Source organism: Pinus tabuliformis, chromosome 3_1 (genome assembly GCF_031772625.1).
Source record: "Pinus tabuliformis cultivar Carrire ecotype Pingquan chromosome 3_1, CPIR1, whole genome shotgun sequence".
Classification (NCBI taxonomy): Eukaryota; Viridiplantae; Streptophyta; class Pinopsida; order Pinales; family Pinaceae; genus Pinus; species Pinus tabuliformis.
Genome location: NC_142301.1, coordinates 578,634,208 through 578,654,708, shown reverse-complemented (window position 1 = coordinate 578,654,708; position 20,501 = coordinate 578,634,208). Strand labels below are relative to the sequence as shown.

Sequence of the window (20,501 nt, the reverse complement as noted above, 5' to 3'; positions counted from 1 at the left end):
GTAAGCAGGTGCACTTTGAGCCCAAGACATAAGGCAGGCCACAATGGAAGAGTCACCTGGAGTGACAGAAATGCCCAGCAAAAGAGAAACCACCAGCCAAACAACAGGAGCAAAGGGGCATTGTAAAAATAAGTGAGAGCAGTCTTCAGAAGCCAATTTGCATAGAATTCACTTGCTAGGGCCAATGAACCCCTTCTTCAACAAGATATCCCAAGTGAGAATGTGGTTATGGACTATAAGCCAAGAAAAGCATTTGATCTTCAATGGAGCGCTCCAACCCCACATACTAGTAGGCCAATCATAATAAGGTAAAGAGTGAATGAAGGAGGAAATGTAAGAGTATACTTCTTTGATAGAGATTCAACCATTTAGTATCTTACTGCCCCACACCAAGAGGTCTTTGTTATGTGATAGAGTGATCCCAACTTGACATAGAATATTGCAGTATGACTCCCATTCCCCTTCCAAATGTCGAGGGAGACCCAAATGCCAAGCATGAAGCCAGGAGGGGGAGGCAAGAGGGAATGGTTGTGCCCTAGCCAGATTGTCAAGTGTAAAGATTCCTTGCTGATTTAAAAGGTGAATAGAGTGGACAGAAATAATATGGGATCTGGAAAGGCCTTTTATAGTGTCCATCCCAACATAAATGCTTTGGACATTACCCACCAACCAGCGAATATTACTACAAGACCATAGAATCGCATGTTTGAAGCTTCTTCAGATGAAAGATGAATGAGGATTGATTAGCGCATCTGCAACCACCCATTCCTCTAGCCCAAGATAGGGAATATATTTTCTGAAAATTATGCTTTGTCAGAGACCTCTTTCTTTGAAGGCCCTCCACAAATTGGATGCCAAAAGAGCAATGTTAAACCTTTGAGAGTCCTGAATACCCCATCCGCCCAACTGAACAGGCCTAGAAATCATGTTTAGGTGAGTGAGATAGATCTTGCAATCGGGTCCAGTTCCGAACCAAAGGAATTTGGAGATAGAGCATCAATCTTGTTAATGGTTGCTTGTGGAATGTAGAATAGATGCATCCAGTAGACTAGGATAGATTGCAGGACAACTTTGATCATGGTGACCTTGCCCCCAATCGAGAGCCACTTGTGATCCCAACATGTCAGCATCTTTTCAACTTTATCTAACAGCCAAGTCCAGTCAGTGATTCGATAATTACCAAGTTTTAGATGGTAGCCCAAGTACTTTGAGACCCACAAATTTGAAGGGTGATATCACACTCATGGAGCAGAGCGCCCAGCACAAAGAAGCATCGACTTGCTTCTCAAGTGTAGAAAATTTCAGTCATTGCATTTTGCAAGTTTATGTGAGAGATAGGTGTTTTCCTTTTACTTCAGACCTATGAAAAAAAATGCAAAAACAGAAAATACCAAAATTCGCACCATGACATTATCAGCACCTTTTATGAGGGCATTGAAGTATTTAAGCTATCGGTTCAACTAAGAACAATTTTAGAAGGTAATATGTTCAAATTTTGTCCCTGATCTATGTATCAAACAATTTCATATTATTATGTATTGTTGTATAACCCTTGTCACAACTGCCAGTGACCTAAAACTAGATATATTTTGTGTGAATTTTATGCAAGAGGTGCACCAATGCTAGCATAAACAAATTTAGGCCTGAAGTCCAATATATCGGGGAGCTAGGATTTCTTGTGATCTATCGTGATAACGTATATCGGATTGAAAGGTGCAAGCAATCTAATTTAAAGTGCTATTGGCGATATTAGACTCGAATATTATCGTGAAATAATTTCCTTTTGTGAATCCAATATGAAATGAAATGAAATGATATTTTAAGGTCCACGAGACTAAAAATAGTCTATGAGGCCATTAGTTCCCTATTTTTCATTTTTTGCAATTCAATCCTTTTCCAATTCAAATTGATGATGAGTTGGCCCAACCTTCCAACAATCCCCCCACTAAAAAGACAATGCCAAGAAACTAATACTAGCACATTATCATAACTTTCTATGATGTCTTTGAATGCATCACATTCCAAAATGAAATGTTTTTCCGATTCCAAAGCCCCGGACGTGCAAAATGTACACACCCGTTCTTCCTAATCTTCTTTAGGCCTTTTCCACCGTCCTGTTTCACACTGAAGTTGATGTGAGTTGGTCCTTAATTGAGCAATAAGAACCTTTTCCCTCCATGACATGCTAGCTCAAATGAACTCTTTTTGTTGTAGATCACATGTAGGGTTGAATTCCTCAATGTAGTACTTCTTCTTTCTACCCAACTCTTTTCCCCATACATTTTTAAGAAACTTCTCCATAACAAAATCCTTTAGCTCATTGTTATTTGTGGGACAGGCATTAAGGTAGATATTCCATTTTTTCATCCATGTGTAATTTTGTTTCATCTATGTTTTCTTTCTTTCATTCATTCCTTCATTGAAGGTAATAATAGGTCATCTACCTACTCTCATTTGCTCAATTCTATTCGGATATCTTATGAGTTTCACCATAGCAATTGCTTCAATGGGAGTTGTTCCTATTTCACTCAACATTATCTCATAAGGTGCTGAACTTTTTATTTTGAACTTGCTCATGGTCAAGCGTTTTTGGATTTTCTCAATTTGTTTCCATTTTGAGACGAGGGTGTTGCTAGCCCACAATTCACACCCATATAACATCATTGGACAAACTAGGAGTCCAAAAAGCACTTTAATCATTTTCCAATCCCATAACTCTGCCTCTCTACATTTGTTTTGAAGAGCATATAATGCTTTCCACCCTCCTAAAATTCTCTTCTTTCTGCAGTCCTCCCAATTGAGTTTGTTGTTGAAATCAATCCCGAGGTACTTGTACTCATTTACTTCTTCAAGAATGTTGTATTCAAAGAAGAAAGTATGTTGCCTCTGCTTCATTTTATTAGAGAAAATCATTATTTTGGTCTTGTTACTATTAACTTGCATCCCCACTGCTCCACAAAAATGCTCAAGAAAATATAAGTGCATTTGCAATCCATGGGCAAATTTAGAAATCAATACAATATCATCAGCATATAAAAGAAGCTTTATCACAAACTCCCCCAATATAATCTAGATAATCGACATGGCATGGTTGATCATTGTGCATTTTTGTTAGGTTTAATTTGTTTCTTAACTTGTTCATTTAACACTGTTTAGTATTTTCTTGTCCTTTCGATTATTAGGTTATTAAAAATGTATTTTTAAAATGTCATTGTTATATTATGATTTTTATGATATTATACAATGATATTTTGATTATATTACATAACCTTATTATTAGAAAAAGAGAGAAACATGTTTAGTTTTAATATGGATTATGAAATAAGGTTTTAAAAATAAAGTAAAAAAATTTATATGATGGATCATTTTAGAGCAATAATGGATGTATTAAAGGAGTAACGTGTGACTTTGGCTATTATGGTTGAAATCTATTAAAACAATATTCACCATCGTAGCATTATCCAATAGTCGTCTGTGCTGCTGACCACGATTACCACTGGAACCTGATTCCCTGTTAAAGCGTTGTCATTGACAAATCGAGTCAACCATCATAGTAGCCACATCCGCAACAACAATATTGATAGTTATCGATCAAACGGGAACTATTACCTGAAAACGGGTACTCGAGCCCAAAAATCCCAAAAAAACACCTTGAAATCGAAAAGTGTTGATGCGAGAATAATGTTTTTTTTTCTTTCTTTTTTTTCAGAGTAAATTTTCAATTTTTTAAAAAAGTAACAGTAAAAAGCAATAAAATTCATTTTGTTTGATGCAAAAAACACCTTGGAATCGAAAAGTGTCGATGCCGAAATAACTTCTTCTTCTTCTTTTTTTCTTTTTTTTGTCAGGGTACATTTTCAACATTTTTTAATAATGACGTTAAAAACAAAATATCGTGACTCTGAAAAACTTTAATTTCCAATTATTTTCAAGCATGACATTAACAATAAAATATCACGTCTTTGAAAACCCTTAAAATTCCAACGATTTTTAAGCATGACATTAAATTTAAAATATCACTTCTTTGAAAAACCTTAAAATTCCAACAATTTTCAAGCATTGTGCTAAGAAAAAATATTTATAATTGTTTTGAACCATAACATTAAAGATAAAATATCACGACTTAGAAAAATATTAAAGTCTTGACAATTCTTCAACCATGGAATTAAAACCAAAGATCATGACTACAAAACAATCTTAAATTTTTAAAATATTTCAAACATGACATTATGGGAAAATTTTATGACTAATTTTTTTTTTTAAATGAACACCTAAATGAAAGAGTTATTATACCAAGAGTAATTTTTTTTAAATGCTAAATGTATAGCAATTTTGAAATCTTAGCCTAAGACAACTTGATACATTGTGAAAAAAATAAAAATCAACTATCAAATTGACAGGTAGTGTAGATGAGCTCAACCCATTGCAATGAAAACTTAAAGACTAACCATGAAATTAACACATTGTGAGGCAGACTCGATTCATTACAACGAAAAATTTAAAATCAACTATCAAATTGCACATAATGGGATCGGGTTGCTAGACAAGCATCAACACATACCCTACAAAAAAAATATATACATATATATATAAGATACATAAGAAAACAAAAATTCAAATATTGAAAAAAAAATAAAAGAAATAAAACATAAAAAACATGACAAAAATAATCAAATATAAAAAATATATAGAAATGCAAAAATTCAAATATTGGAAAAAAAAAACACAAAAATTCAAATATTGAAATAAACTAAAAATAAAAAATAATAACAAGTAATAAAACATGACAGAAAAAATCAAATATAAAAAATATATAGTAATGACATAAAAAATATATGTATATATAATGTAAAAAAAAAAATTAACCCTACCATAGAAAATTAAAATAAATAAATAAAATAAAAACCAAATATATATATATATATATATATATATATATATATATATACACACACAAAAATAAAATACAACATTAAAAAAAAAATTATAATAAAAAATAAAATAAAATAATCTCTTGCGACCCTGAGGCCCAACTGGCCAGGGATGGCAAGGGGACCATTCATGACAAAAAATATATTAAATTTCATTAAAAAAAACAACAACAATTAAACTTGTAAAAATAAAAATTTAATTAATTAAAAAATAAACAAAAATAAATAAATAAATATATGAAAAATATATATAATAAAAAAGAAGTCATTTTTTAAGTTAAAAATAAAAAATAAAAACATTATTTAAAAAAATGTTAAATAATTATCAAAAAATAAAATAAAAAATAAAAAACAAAAACAAAAAAATCCAAAACAATCAAAAAAAATAAATTAAAAATATTTAAATTACAAAAATTTTAAATGGTTTTTTAATTATATTTTAAAATTTACACTAAAAAAAATAAATAAATAAAAAATATTTAAATATTTAAATTTAAAAATTAAAATAAATTTTAAAAACAAATTCAAAAAAAAAAAACAAAACAAAACAAAAAACAATTTAAAAATACCCCAAGCCCCGCTCTCCCTCACCCGCCTCCCCTTACCACCCTAGGGCCTTCCCCTCCCTCCGCATCACCACCCTACCTGACCCCTACCTTCACCCCACTTCCCTCCCCTCCACACCCTCGGCCATCCCCCTACCCCCCTTACCCCCGACCACCCCCCCTCCTGTAAAGCCCCCGAGTCATTATCCGATGTGGAGAGTCGGCGAGGGCGCGCGACGAGCGAGCGATGAGCTAGGCAGTTCAACCGCCGAGTCAAGGCACCCCCGCACAGTGTGACGAGCTGGCCGAACGGAGGAAACGAGCCAAGGGTGACCGCACAAGATCATCGCAAAAATGGTTAAGTGTGGAAGTGGGGAGAACTTATATGGAGGGCAGTCCCATGTATGTGTGCCCACACCATGCGCCGACGCGAAGGAGGGGTGAGTTGGACTAAACAGTGGGTCGCCTTGATGGGCCGAAGCCCCAACCGAAGGGGCAACCGCCATATAAACTAAGCGACAGATGGTGGGAGAAGAGAACAACGCAATTCTTCCAAGTGTTTGATGAGAAAGTGTGCGAGATAGCTTGGAGAGCTCTGAAACTTAGGCGAAATGCAAGCAGAGCATCAGGGGCTAAGTACGGAGCCACAAAACGGGCGAACGCAATTCGGGTGTGCCGCAGGCAGCGAGGGCCGCAGGTCGAGTCAACAAGTTTAGGCCACAAGTCAGGCAATGGGCGAGGCCGCAAGTCGGGTAGCGGGCGACGCCATAGCTCGGACAGCCAGGCGAATACCGCAATCGAGTCACAGGTTTATCGCAGGCCAGGGCGATCGCACACGAGGTGCGACGGGTAGACCATAGGTGGGGGGCACTTGGTGACTCGGTCGGGTGAGGCGAGTCAGGTGGAGAGCACCCAGGTGGGTTGAACGGGCACGTTTGGTGACTCGGCCGGTTGAATGGCGAGTTGGGTAGAGGCGCCTAGGCAAGTTAAACAGGAGCGCAACGAGTCGGTTGAACCGCTGTTGGGTGGGTTGGCGCGGCGAGTTGAGGTGCCCGTGAAACGAAGGTTGGTGCGACGAGTTGGGTCGACCACGAGCGATGGTTGGCACGGCAAGTCGGGCAACCGCAAAGTGGGAGAGTTTGGCAGTGTGAACGGCGAACGAGTGGGCGCGCCCAAGGGCGAGTTGGGCGACCTGCAAGTCGGGTAACACGGCACGATGATCCAGTGCGACGAAGAACGGCAAGATGAGCTGGTGCGAAGGTGAATGGCACGACGAGCCGGTGTGACGAGTTGGACAGGGGAACGCGATGAGTTGATGCGACGATGCGGATGAGCTACGAGTGTGCGTCGGGTGGGCGACACGACCGGGCAGCGCTACACGAAAGCAGTTGAATGATGGGAGCAGGCTGAACGACGAAGTAAAAGGTGAAACGGTGGATGTTGCCCGTGGGCACCTCTGCCCGGTGAAAAGGCAAGGTTACACGGTGGTGCAGGCCTGAAGTGTAAATTTGCAGATTTGAGAGTTGGAATCTGGGGGTTCCTCTCCATTGTAAGTTTATATGTAAAATTTGATATTATCATTATCATTCGAGCATACTCATATTGCAAAGAGTTTCCCCTCCTGATTTATATCCGTTGTGCACTTATGTTGAAAATGCTAATGTTGATGATGATGAAAGATGTATGAATGTTTCTGATGTGTTAACGAAAGATAAATACTTAGCAAAGTTGAAAAATAAACTAAGTATAAAAAATAGATGTAGTCCACACTTGTGAGTATTATTAAAAAGAAAACGGGTAGTGATGTCGCAGCGCCCCTTCGTGTGGTTGGAAGAGTACCGCCAAGGTAGGGGCGTGACAAGTGGTATCAGAGGTACTGATACATGATGAAGACTTAACAAGAGGTTCAGGTTTGCAGGTGACTTTGGTGGATGTTCTATACAAGATCACAAAGAAGGCAAATGGTAGAGATGGCAGAGGAACCTCATGTTGTGACAGGTGAATCTAGCAAGGATGCAGGTGAAGCTTTCTTTGACAGGGTATTGGATCATATGGAGGAATTTGCTTTTGATATGGCTTCGATGAAGGCCGAGAACATACAAGTTCAGGAAGGCTATGCGAAGGTGAAAGGGGAGCTTGAGGACCTCAAGGTTTGATACGAGTATACTGAATGGCAGTATGCACAAACGGAAGAAGAAGTCAAGAAGATTGGTGAAGCAAGAGATCAAGGTTTGGCAAAAATCTTGAAATTGCAACAAGCTCTTGACGATGCTCGGAATGAGATCGTGGTTTTGAAGAGGGTTGTTGGGCACAACTCAGGTGGAGGTGTGGCTCATGTGAAAGTCAAAGAGCTGGATTCTTATGACGCGACGAGGAGTGAGAAAACTCTTGGTAACTTTCTATGGGATATGGAATAGTACTTGGAGCGTTTGGGGATGTCCAATGACGAAACCAAAGTGAAGGTAGCTACTCAATTCTTAACGAAAGATACTAAGATGTGGTGGCGAAGAAGGATGGACCAGATTGTCAATGGCAATGTTGAAGACATTACTTCGTGGGATGACATGAAGAAGGCTTTGCAAACTCATTTAAGTCCACCAGACGAAACATGGGATGCAAGGATGAAGATAAAATACATAAAGCAAACAGGGAGTCTACAAGCTTATCAGCGAGAGTTCTCAAGTGCAGTTTTGGAACTTCCAGACATGGCGGAAAGGGACAAGGTGTTCAACTTTATCATAGGGTTGAAACCTTGGGCGCGGAATGAAGTGAAGAGGCAAAAGATAAAGACACTTGAAGAAGCATTCGTTGCTGTGGACCTCTTGGTAGAACACTATAATGAAGGTTCTAATGAGAAGAAGAAAAGGAATGACAAACCGAAAGAGGAGACTTCGAGATCGCATGATAAGACGAAGGCGAAGAAACCATTGAAGTGTTGGATTTGTGAGGAACCACATATGGTGAAGAATTATCCTTCAATACCAAAAGTGTCTGCCTTAGCACAAGCCAATACGAAGAATAAAGAAGAAAATTTTGTAGGAGTTATGCAAATTTTAGGAGCTGCAGTGGCTACGGAAGTTGTCTCACGAAGAGACCCAGAAAGAAACAGGTTGGAGTATGTCGAGATGAAAGTTGGGAGTGTTGTTGTACTCACTGTGGTGGATAATGGGGCAACTCACAACTTTATGAGCGAGAATACTGTGAGAAGGATTAGACTGAAATTTGTACCGATGTAGGCACAAATGAAGGCAGTGAATTCTCCTCTAGATTATGTGATCGTTGCAGCTGAGAAGGTGGATGTGACACTTGGTGAGTAGACAGGGAGAGTCGATTTCACTATAGTGTGGATAGATTACTATGAGGTTGTACTGGGCATGGAGTTTATGAAGCAATATGAAGCGATGATTGTTCCCCATTTGAAGAAATTGTACATTTATGACAGACGAGAGGATGTACCTATCGGTGTTCCGACCGTAGGAGTAACTAAGGCTGAGTGTAAACTAACAGCGATGAATATGGAGATTGGGAAATGAGATGAAGAGGTTTATAAGCCATTGTCTGTTGCAGAGACAAAGCTTAAGGAGCAGTCACAGGTTATCAGGACATTGTCAGAGAGCATCTTGGATCTATCTAGGAGGCTGAAGGCAGTGGAGGATGATGATGACAATGAGTATGTGAGGTCGAATGTTTAGATAGAGGATCGGGAGGCATACTTGCAAAGATTACAAGTGGAGGATCGGGATAAGTGGAATAAGTTGATCAGTGAGGGAGAGCCTTCAGGCTCTACTCCCTCCTCATCTTCTTAGACTATCATGGAGATGAGGCTCATTGTTAGCTGCTCATGGCAGTGAGTCTCCAACATTTTGAGCAAGCATCTAGGGGTGAGATGACACAGGTTGACGGTAGCATGTAGTAGACAATAATGATGATGTAAGGGAATGAGTCCTTGTGGAGGCGATGCATGGTTAGATTAGCTACCCAACTAATCACCGACATGAGGGGTACCAACACATGATTCCTTGCAGAGTAGTGGCATATCTATGGCGTGAGGCAGGTCGAGTGGTGGACACATCTGGATTACCCATATACACAGTTTGTGTGGATGATGGTCTTGGCAACAAATGGTTGTTGGGATGGAGAAATGTCGATGACAACAATGACTTGAGGTGGGGAAGGATGTAAGGCCCCCAAGTCATTGTGCGATGCGGAGAGTCGGCGAGGGCATGCAATGGACAAGCGACAAGCTGGGCGGTTCAACCGGAGAGTCAAGGCGTGCCTGCACGGTGCGAAGAGCTGGACGAACAGAGGAAACGAGCCAAGGGTGACCGCATAAGATCATCGCAAAAATGGTTAAGTGTGGAAGTGCGGCGAACTTATATGGAGGGCAGTCCCATGTATGGGTGCCCACACCATGGGCCGACGCAAAGGAGGGGCGAGTTGGACAAAACGGTGGGTCAGCTTGATGGGACGAAGCCCCAACCGAAAGGCCAACTGCCATATAAACCAAGCGACGAATGGTGAGAGAATAGAACAACACAATTCTTCCAAGTGTTCGGTGAGCAAGTGTGCGAGCTAGCTTGGAGAGCTTTGAAACTTAGGCGAACCATCGAGGCTGAAGCACAAAGCCACAGAACGGACGAATGCAATTCGGGTGTGCCACAGGCAACGAGGGCCGCAACTCGGACAGTCGGGCGAAGGCCGCAGTCAAGTCGCAGGTTTACCGCAAGCCAAGGCGAGCACATACGAGTTGCGATGGGTAGACCACAGGCGAGGCACACTTGGTGACTCGGTTGGGTGAGGCGAGTCGGGTGGAGGGCGCCCGGGTGGGTTGAACAGCGTGTTTGGTGACTCGGCCAGTTGAACGGTGATTTGGGTAGAGGTGCCTGGGTGAGCTGAACGGGAGCGCGATGAGTCGATTGAACCGTGGATGGGTGGGTTGGCGCGGCGAGTTGAGGCGCCAGTGAAACGAAGGTTGGTGCAACGAGTTGGGTTGACCACGGGCAGTGGTTGACATGCGAGTCGGGCTACCACAAAGTTGGAGAGTTGGGTGGTGTGAACAGCGAATGGTGCGCGCGCCCAAGGGCGATTTGGGTGACCCGCAAGTTAGGTAACATGACACGACGAGCCGGTGCGAAGGTGAACGGCACGATGAGCCGATGTGACAAGTTGGACGGGTGAATGTGACAAGTTGGTGCGACAGTGCGGACGGTCGCGGGTGTGCGTCGAGTGGGTGGGCAGTGCTATATGAAGGCAGATGAACGACGGGCGCGGGCCGAACGACAAAGTAAAAGGTGAAACGGTGGAGGTTACCCGTGGGCACCTCTACCCGGTGAAAAGGCAAGGTTGCACAGTGGTGCAGGCCTGAAGTGTAAATTTGCAGATTTGAGAGTTGGAATCTGGGAGTTCCTCTCCATTGTAAGTTTATATGTGAAAACTAATATTATCATTATTATTCGGACAGACTCATATTGCAAGAAGTTTCCCCTCTTGATTTATATCCGTTGTGCACTTATGTTAAAAATGATAATGATGATGATGATGAAAGATGTATGAATGTTTCAATTGTGTTAACGAAAGATAAATACTTAGCAGAGTTGAAAAATAAACTACATATGAAAAGTAGGCGTAGTCCACACTTGTGAGTATTGTTAAAAAGAAAACAGGTGGTGGTTGCGCAACCCCCTTCGTGCGGTTGGAAGAGTACCACCATGGTAAGGGCATGACACCTCCCCACCCAGGCCCGCAGCAAGCGGCCAAGAGAATCGGCCTGCGGCCTCTTGGCCGCTGGCTGGGGGCTCGGGTGGGGAGGGGAGGAGCGAGGCGCGGGGATCGGGGGAGGGGAGGAGGGGGACGCGGGGGTCATGGGTGCGGAGGAGAGGGGGGTGAGGGAGGGGGCGGAGAGATATGAGGCGTCGGGGGGAGTGGGGGGCGGAGGGCGGAGTAGGGGAGGGCTGAGGGTTGCAAGGGTAGAGGGGTGAGGGAGGGGCAGTAATTTCTTTTTTAATTCTTTTTTTATAATTTTTTTAATTTTATTTTAATTGTATTGTTTTTTATTTTTAATTTTTTTAATTGTTTTTAGTTTTAGTTTTTTATGTTTTTGTTTTAATGTTTTTTTAATTGTATTGTTTTTTTTATGTTTGTTTTAATTGTATTGTTTTTTTTTTGTTTTTTTTAATTGTTTTTTAATTTATTTTTTTTAATTTTAAATTTAATTTTTTTAATTCTAATTTAATTTGTTTTGAAAAAAAATTAATATGTTTTGAATTTTTTTAATTATTTTTTTTATTTTTATTATATATATATATATATATATATATATATATATATATATATATCATACAACCACATTAGATCTCAGTTTCATAATCTTTGTCGCAACACTCACTTTCCTAGCCTTTTACGATGTCAAAACTATAGTGAGCTCGGGAGGCTTCTCTCCAAGCTTTTTGAGCATAGGAATAAAATCTTAAATCAAACTAAATAATTTGTTTTTTAGGTCCGATAGACCAAAGTTTGGTCTCAGTGGACGTTAATCACCATCATCATCATATATATTTTTAAACTTAAATATTTTTTATTTTAATTTTAATTTTAATTTTTTTATAATTTAAATTTTAAAATATAATTTTTTTAATATTTTTAAAATTTAATTTTTTTTTTTAATTTTAATTTTAAATTTTTTTTTGTTTTTTTGAATTTCTTTTTTATTTTTGTTTTTTTAACTAATTATTTAACATTTTGTTTAAATGATGTTTTTAATTTTTATTTTTATTCTTAACTTGAAAAAAATAAAATAAAATAAAAAATAAATTATTTATTTTTTCTTAAATTATATTTTTTTAATTTTTTGTTTTCTTTTATATTTTTATATTTTTTATTTAAAATTTAAAATTTTCATTTTTACAAGTTAATTTTGAATTTTTTTTACATTTTTATTGTTTTTTTAATTTTTTTATATATTTTATGAAATTTAATTTTTTTTTTTGTCATAAATCGTCCCCTTGCCACCTCTGGCTGGTTGGGCCTTCAGTTGGCCGGGGAATTTTTTTTTTAATTCTTTTTAATGTTGTATTTTATTTTTGTATTTCTTTTATTTGGTTTTTATTTTATTTTATGCCTTTTTTTATTTTTTTATTTTACATGATATGGTTAATTCTTTTTATATCTTTTATGATGATGGTTAACGTCCATGAGACCAAACTTTGGTCTATCGGACCTAAAGAAACGAATTATTTAGTTTGATTTAAGATTTTATTCCTATGCTCAAAAAGGTTGGAAAGAACCCTACCGAGCTCACTATAATTTTGACAATGTAAAAGGCTAGAAAGGTCAGTATTGCAACAAAGATTTTGAAACTGAAATCTAATGTGGTTGTACGCAAGGCACTCTAAGAGAAAGTGATTTTCATCCTCGATGTTCATATTCTCACAGAGATGGCAGAACCTTTCCATCAATGGTGTTTTACATTTTATGGTTTTTTTATGTCATTACTATATATTTTTTATATTTGATTTTTTTGTTATGTTTTATTACTTTTATTTTTTATTTTTGTTTTCTTTTATATTTTTGTTTGTTTTTTTCAATATTTGAACTTTTGTTTATGTGTGTGTGTGTGTAATTTTTTTGTAAACACTGTATCGATGCTTGTCTAGCAACGCGATCCCCTTATGTGCAATTTGATAGTTGATTTTAATTTTTTCATTATAATGAATAGAGCTCGCGCCACAATGTTTTAATTTCATGGTTGGTCTTTAATTTTTCATTACAATGGGTTGAACTCACCTACACTGCATGTCAATTTGATAGTTGATTTTTAATTTTTTTTTGCAATGTATCAAGTTGTCTTGGGCTAAGATTTCAAAATTGATATATATTTAGCATTTAAAAAAATTACTCTTGGTATAATAACTCTTTCATTCAGGTGTTCATTCTTAAGTTTTTTTTAGTGATAAATTTTTTCCATAATATCATGCTTGAAATATTTTGAAAATTTAAAATTGTTTTGTAGTCATAATCTTTGGTTTTAATTCCATAGTTGAAAAATTGTCAAGATTTTAATGTTTTTCTAAGTCGTTATATTTTATCTTTATGTTATGGTTGAAAACAATTATAAATATTTTTTTTAACACCATGCTTGAAAATTGTTGGAATTTTAAAGTTTTTCAAAGAAGTGATATTTTAAATTTAATGTCATGTTTAAAAATCATTGGAATTTTAAGGTTTTTCAAAGACGTGATATTATCGTTAATGTCATGCTTGAAAATCATTGGAAATTTAAAGTTTTTCAAAGTCACGATATTTTATTTTTAACATCATTATTAAAAAATGTAGAAAACGTACACTAAAAAAAAAAAACATTATTCTGACATCAACGCTTTTCGATTTCAAGGTGTTTTTTGCACCAAAAAAATGGTTTTTTATTGTTTTTTACTATTATTTTTAAAAAATATTGAAAATTTACTCTCAAAAAAAAATGGTGATGCAGAATCAACACTTTTTATTTTTTAGTTGTTTTTTCATGTTTTTTTATTTTATTTTTGGGCTCGAGTACTCGTTTTGAGCTAATGGTTCCCGTTTGATCGGTAACTATGTTGAATGTTGTTTTTGCGGATGTGGCTACTGCAATGGTTACTCGACTTGTCAACGGCAGCGATTTAGCAGGGAATCAGGTTCTGGTGGTGATCATGGTCAGCAGCGTAGGCGACTATTGGATGATGCTACAGTGAGAAAAGTGTTTGTTTTTTTTAATATTATCTTTTATATATATATATATAATTTATTTTTTTTCTTTATTATTTTTTTAAATGTATTTTCCATTTTTTTAATATAATTTTTTTTTAACTTTGTTTTATATATATTTTGAATTTTGATATGTTTTATATATATATATATATATATATATATATATATATATATATATATATATATTCTTTTTATTTTTCCTTTATATTTTATCGAGGATAATATGGAGAATCCAGAATTTGTGTAGCTAAACGTTTGAATCACACAACAACAAAGTTGACAGAAAGTTGATGGTCAAAGGCTGGATCAAACTAACTTTGTGCAATAGTTGAATGGCCAAAGGATCGAACAACTCTGAAAGCAATGATACAAACAAAGTTAACTTAAAAGTTAAATACTCCAAAAGACTTCGAAAATGAACATCTTCATTGAAAATACAAGAATATATATTAAAATCTAAGAATGAGAATAATGATTACAAATGAGAGTGAAGATCTACTTATGTACCCTATGTAAGTACCTCTTCACAAATAATCATGTTTTTAGAACATGACTCTTCAATACTAACTATTAATTAACTAATCATTAATTATGATTATTATTAATTACATTATTATTTTTTCCTGTATTATATCCATAATAGAAAATGTAATTTTACAGTTTTGAAATTAATTATCAAAGTGCAGGAAATTTCCAAATTAGGTACTATTTTATGACTCTCGTAGAGTTACATGTATATATGATCAGAATTAAATGCAAGTGTGATCGGAACAAATATGTATGTAATAAGAATTGGTCTAATCTATAGCCAACATATACCATGAATGAATATATACATAGACTCCCTAATTGGTTATATGCATGGACTTGAGTCATTTGGAATAGGTTCTCGTGAATAAGTGATAGTGTAACTCATCATTAGTATATAGAGTATATATTGGTTTATATTATTATTTAAATATTATTTGAGTCATTTGGAATAGGTTCTCATGGATAAGTGATTGTGTAACTCATCGTGCATATAGAGTATATATTGGTTTATATTATTATTTAAATATTATGTTTATATTATTATTTAAATATTATGTTTATATTATATAGTATATATTCAATTGGAGATGAACATGAAAAATATTTTTCAAAAAATAATAAAAAAATATTAAAATACTAAATAATATGCCACTAATACTTTAAAGCCTACGGTCTTTAAATTACTTTTTAAAATCATTATAAAAAACATTATTTAAATTATTCTCTCTGGTTTTTAAATTACTTCGTAAAATCATTATAAAAGACACTATTTTAATAATTTATAAAATAAATGAAATGTAAAATCTAAAAACGAATGTAAAAAACGTGATTTAAATTGTTTTGATAATTTATAAAATAAATGAAATATAAAATCTAAACATGAATGTAATAAAATTTTAGATTCAAATATTTTAACTTTCCATTTTTAACATAGTTATAAATAAATAATAATTTGTCTTTATTCGGTTTTTAAGAATTTTGATTTTTTTTAAGTCTTTAATATTATTTCCTTGTATTAAACCAATTTGGAGTTAATAAGAAATGATTTATCAGAGTATATATAACACAAAACATGTAGATATATAATTAAAAAATGATAGGTGAAGATGAGCCTCTTCTGTGAGTCTTAACAGTCAAGTTATTCCTCATATGTGGCTTGACCACATCACGCTTCCACAGCTGCTGAGGCATCCCCACTTCCCTATATAGATCTTTCATTGTGTATGGAGGATACCAAAAAACATTTTGCAACGTCCTCTCTATTGCGAATTGCTACTCTTGTTAATGTTTTCAGGAACCAGATCCATATGGGTCAACTTGATGTATCTGACTTTGCATTCTTTTGCTCTTTATTCGTCGGTGTTCACTCACTGGCGTAATTTACGTCATTATCCCACCCTTTATGAGCACTTCAGCATATTGTCCAAAAGGGTTGAAGTTAGTATATGATTCCTTCTCATTGTGTTTGAGTGGTGGAGGTTAATGCATCAATAGTGAGAAGAAGTGTACGAGTATGAGATAAACCACAAGCTAAGTAGGCAGAAAAGTGATGCAGGCTTGGAATAAGCTGAGATCAATCTACAATAAATTTACTTGCGCTTGCAAAGAGATGATAGTGAAGGGAGGAATGAGAGCACATAAAGTGTCCATAGCCCTCTGCTCTAGTGCAAAAGTTGGGCAAGGATCGGCTATTGTTTAACGAAGGAGGTTGGTAAGTAAATGTTCGCATGGCTTGTAGATTAGCAAGTACCCAATTGAACATCACAGAGTTGCTTCTAAGCACGCATGAATTGTTTGGTCGCAATTCTGAGTGGTTACCTGTGTGAACTTTTGTCAAAAGGTTTGTAAGCCTATGAGCATGTGAGAATTCCCGTTGCCCTAATCAGCTCATAGCCTTCACAGAAAAGGTAGCAATCATCCCAAGATTCCTTATGGTTGTGTGGAAACCACTCCATGACCATTCCACATGTTTAGATAACAGAGTTCTCTTGCAGACAAGACACTTTTGTTTGTTGTATTTCACATGCAGTGTTAACTGCTTGCTAATGAATGTGTGCAGGATTGTTCCTTCGAGTTGTACTTGAGTCTTATATATTCAATTTTTATTTTCGCGTATTTAGTAAATAGAACAGGCATTAGATGCATATTATAGGGAAGCAAAGAAATGCCATTAAATTTATGATTTCTTAACGAGTTGCGCTTTAGAGTCTTACATATTCAATTTTTATTTTCACGTATTTGGTAAATAGAACAGGCATTAGATGCTTATTATAGGGAAGCAAAGAAATGCCATTATATTTATGATTTCTTAAACTTTCTTCTGATGAGTAACACAAACCAGAGTATAGGCAAGCCTGTTTGGTAGATATTCCCAGCAGCGTGAGGAGATATGCCTTACCTTTAGATTACTGCTAACTGCAAATCTGAAAAGTTTGGAAACCTGTATCAGTTGCGATTCAAAAACAAAATTAACTGCCATCGGGAATAAAAGGTACTCACGATTAAGCTTTCGAGCACTGATGCCAATTTATGCTAGACTTCTAACATCTATATAAAACAGGAATACAGTCAATGATCAAACTACACGAATAAAATCGATCCAACCCCAACTTGATCCAATTGTATGCAACTATAATTGGAACAAACACGTTAAAAACGGGTCAAGTTCAATTCACGGAGCACTTGATAAAAATAGAATAGATGCTTGTGTGAGATGATTTGAAGAATATCTCAGGCATGTTCCAACACATGCTTATGTAAGTACAAAGAAATACTCTCCCCATTCATAATAATTTTGCTTAATATGGCTGAGGATTTTGAACTCCTATGTATATTTGATCTTTATATATCCTTAATATAATCTATACCGCTTTTTCTCTCTGAAAAAAAGTACAAAGAAATACTCTAGTTCGAGTTAGGAAGGTATCCAAAATATTTTCTCCGTTTCTAAATTCTAATACATCAACTCAACTGTTTTGCTCGAACAACTTCCGAGATAGAAGAAAAAGCAACGCATGCTCAGCAATTATTTACTGTGATAATCACCGTCTCTGTGAGCTTTTAAACCAAATCATACTGTCTCGTCTTCTGAACAGGCTTCACTTAGGTTTTACTTAGAGATATTCTATCATTTAACACCCATTACCGGCAGAGATGGGGAATACGTAATTCTAACTGCAACTGCAATTTGATTCTAAGACTTTTAACCTTTTATCCAGATATGTTAGCACTTTTCTCCACCCTGCCACCTTGTATTTTCTGCTTTCAAACATATTGTATGACAATAACCACAATACAATAATATGTTCCCACTACATATTCTCTGCACTTAGTCCTCCAAGTTTACACACAGCATAAATTAACATTCATCAAGAACAGCATACAAAAGAAATGCCTGCATTTTATGTCAAAGTATACAATTTTTGGACAAAGCAGAAGAAACCAGCTCCAGAGATTGGATGCTAATGACAACATATAAGGTAGAACTAATATGTCGAATAAATTAAAAAATACAACCGCCACTTTCAGATAACACATACATTTCTTGATCTCAAATTTTGAAGACTGGGGAATAAACCTACGGTTTAAAGCAAAACCTGACTGATATTCTCAAAGCAATTTCAAAAGTCTACCAATGAATCAATGGATTCAGGTGGCAGTCTAAAACATCGACATATCCTTCAAAACCTACCAACCATCAGAAAAATCAGATCTTGCTGGCTAGAACACGCTCACGTCTCTCCACAAAACTTGATGGAAACCAACCAGCCTTTCCCTTGCATTCACCCTCAGCCCAGCCTGTAGGAGAGACCTAAACACCATTGCAACAGGCAGAAAAGATCAGCATAAAATATCCACCACAGACTGTCAATTCCTTGAAATACAAGCTGCAATAGAAGACCTTTATCATGGCAACTAATAATAAGGCAAAAGCTAACAGCATGGTAGAAGTATTTATATTCATAAATTCATGTACACTATTATCATGGAAATTGAACACATTAAGAAACCAAGGTAACTTGAAAGAATTATCTGTATTGCATTACAAAAATGACAAAGTGAAAGCTTCCTTGTAAAAAGTTACAAGCTAGTCGAGTTGATCCACTTTATGAATAACGAGTAAACTAAGAAATACACTAAAGTGAAATAAAGCATAAAAGCATATAATAACATAAAGTCAAGTTGACCCTTTTAATGCCTATATCCAATATTTAATTGACCATTATAATCCAACATTTTTTTAAACACCCTCCCTTAATGGTCAATCTACTAACTACACCAAGCTAATCCTAGAATTTTGTGTGTCTGTGGTTTGTTCTTCAGTGAGAAAGTACACCAGCTAAATAGATCCATCCTCTAGAAGTGGTTTGATGAAGTGGCAATGTATCTCACAATGCCTTGTATTTATGTAGAAGACTAGATTTTTAGCTGGTTTGAGCATCCCTTGATTGTCACAAAGTAGGGGTGTTGGCTTTGTCTGCAGCATCTTCATGTTTAAAAGCATCCTCCTAAGCCAAACTGCCACGCGCATATGCTCAATATTCTGCTTCTATCAATGAAAACACTACCACATGCTGCTTCTAACTGGCCCATGTGACTACACCCATCCCAAGGCTGAATATATATCCAAAAATTGACTTTCTATCATCCATGCAACCTGCCCAATACGAATCTATATACCCACACAGCCTAGGTTATTTGCTTCTGTTGCACAGAATGCCAAAGCCAAGTGTCCCTTTCACATATCTTAACACCCTCCTTGTCACAATGCAATGCTCTACCTTCAGCACTGCCATGAATCTGGAAATTAAGCTCACAATGTAACTCAAATTAGGTCTAGTGGCTGTCAAGTATATCAAGCTCTCCAATAGCTACCTATAGATTGACTGATTAATTGCCTTAGAGTTCGTCTTGGCTGAAAGCTTCAACCGTTTCTCCATGGGTGGAGACAAGACTTTGCAATCAACCATTCTGAACCTATCAAGCAAACTCTTGAAATATTTTGTTTGTAAGACAGATATTGTTGTGTTTGTCAAACTTCTACATGTAAATAGTAATGTACAAGGCCTAGAGCAATCATGTCAAAAACTTTACTCATATTAGATTTGATCTATTCAGTAGCGCTGGCCTCACGACCTATAATAATGATGCCATCTACATATGAATAGTAGAATGATATCATTACCAATGCTTTTGACATATAGATTGGAATCTAAAGGTCTCCACTGGAACCATCCAAGTATTTGTCAATCTTAATATATCATGCCCAGCATACCTGTTTTATGCCGTATGTGTTGGAATAATGATCATTTGTCATATTCTAGTATAAATGATTGTTAAGTTTTCGTTATGTCTCAAAGATTTAGCTTGAGATGGAGAACTAATGATGAGAGATTTGTGGAAAGGTTGTTGAGAGATTGTACGTAATGACTGGTTCAAGCATTTGCTCTTGGACAAGGAGTCTGCATCCATGATGAGAGATTTGTGGAAAGGTTGGTGAGAGATTGTAGGTAATGATTGGTTCAAGCATTTGCTTTTGGACAAGGAGTCTGCATCCATGAGGTTGTCGCACAAGCATTGAGGCATGGAACTTGAGAAGCAATCTATGTGGGGTTTTGTAGACCTAGAACAGTGTAGAACAACCTGTGTGCATGGAGCGGCATTATAGTTGACCTGTGCGTGAAGCTGCGTGTAAACATGATGAACGGGCAGCAAAATTCTATTAAATGAATCCCAGAAATCTCACAAAATC

The 20,501-nt window shown here is 36.4% G+C and overlaps 1 protein-coding gene across 1 annotated transcript in view; it reads right to left on the bottom strand.

The window, feature by feature from the left end:
- Positions 1–18,129: 18,129 nt before the first annotated feature.
- The window catches only part of LOC149188311 (SH3 domain-containing protein 2-like), a 155,964-nt gene continuing 153,592 nt past the window's right edge, over positions 18,130–20,501 (bottom strand). Inside the window, exon 11 of the mRNA XM_089411640.1 lies at positions 18,130–18,560. Coding sequence (XP_089267766.1) covers positions 18,456–18,560 — 105 coding nt within the window. The 3' untranslated portion in view covers positions 18,130–18,455. The remainder of the gene's footprint in view (positions 18,561–20,501) is intronic.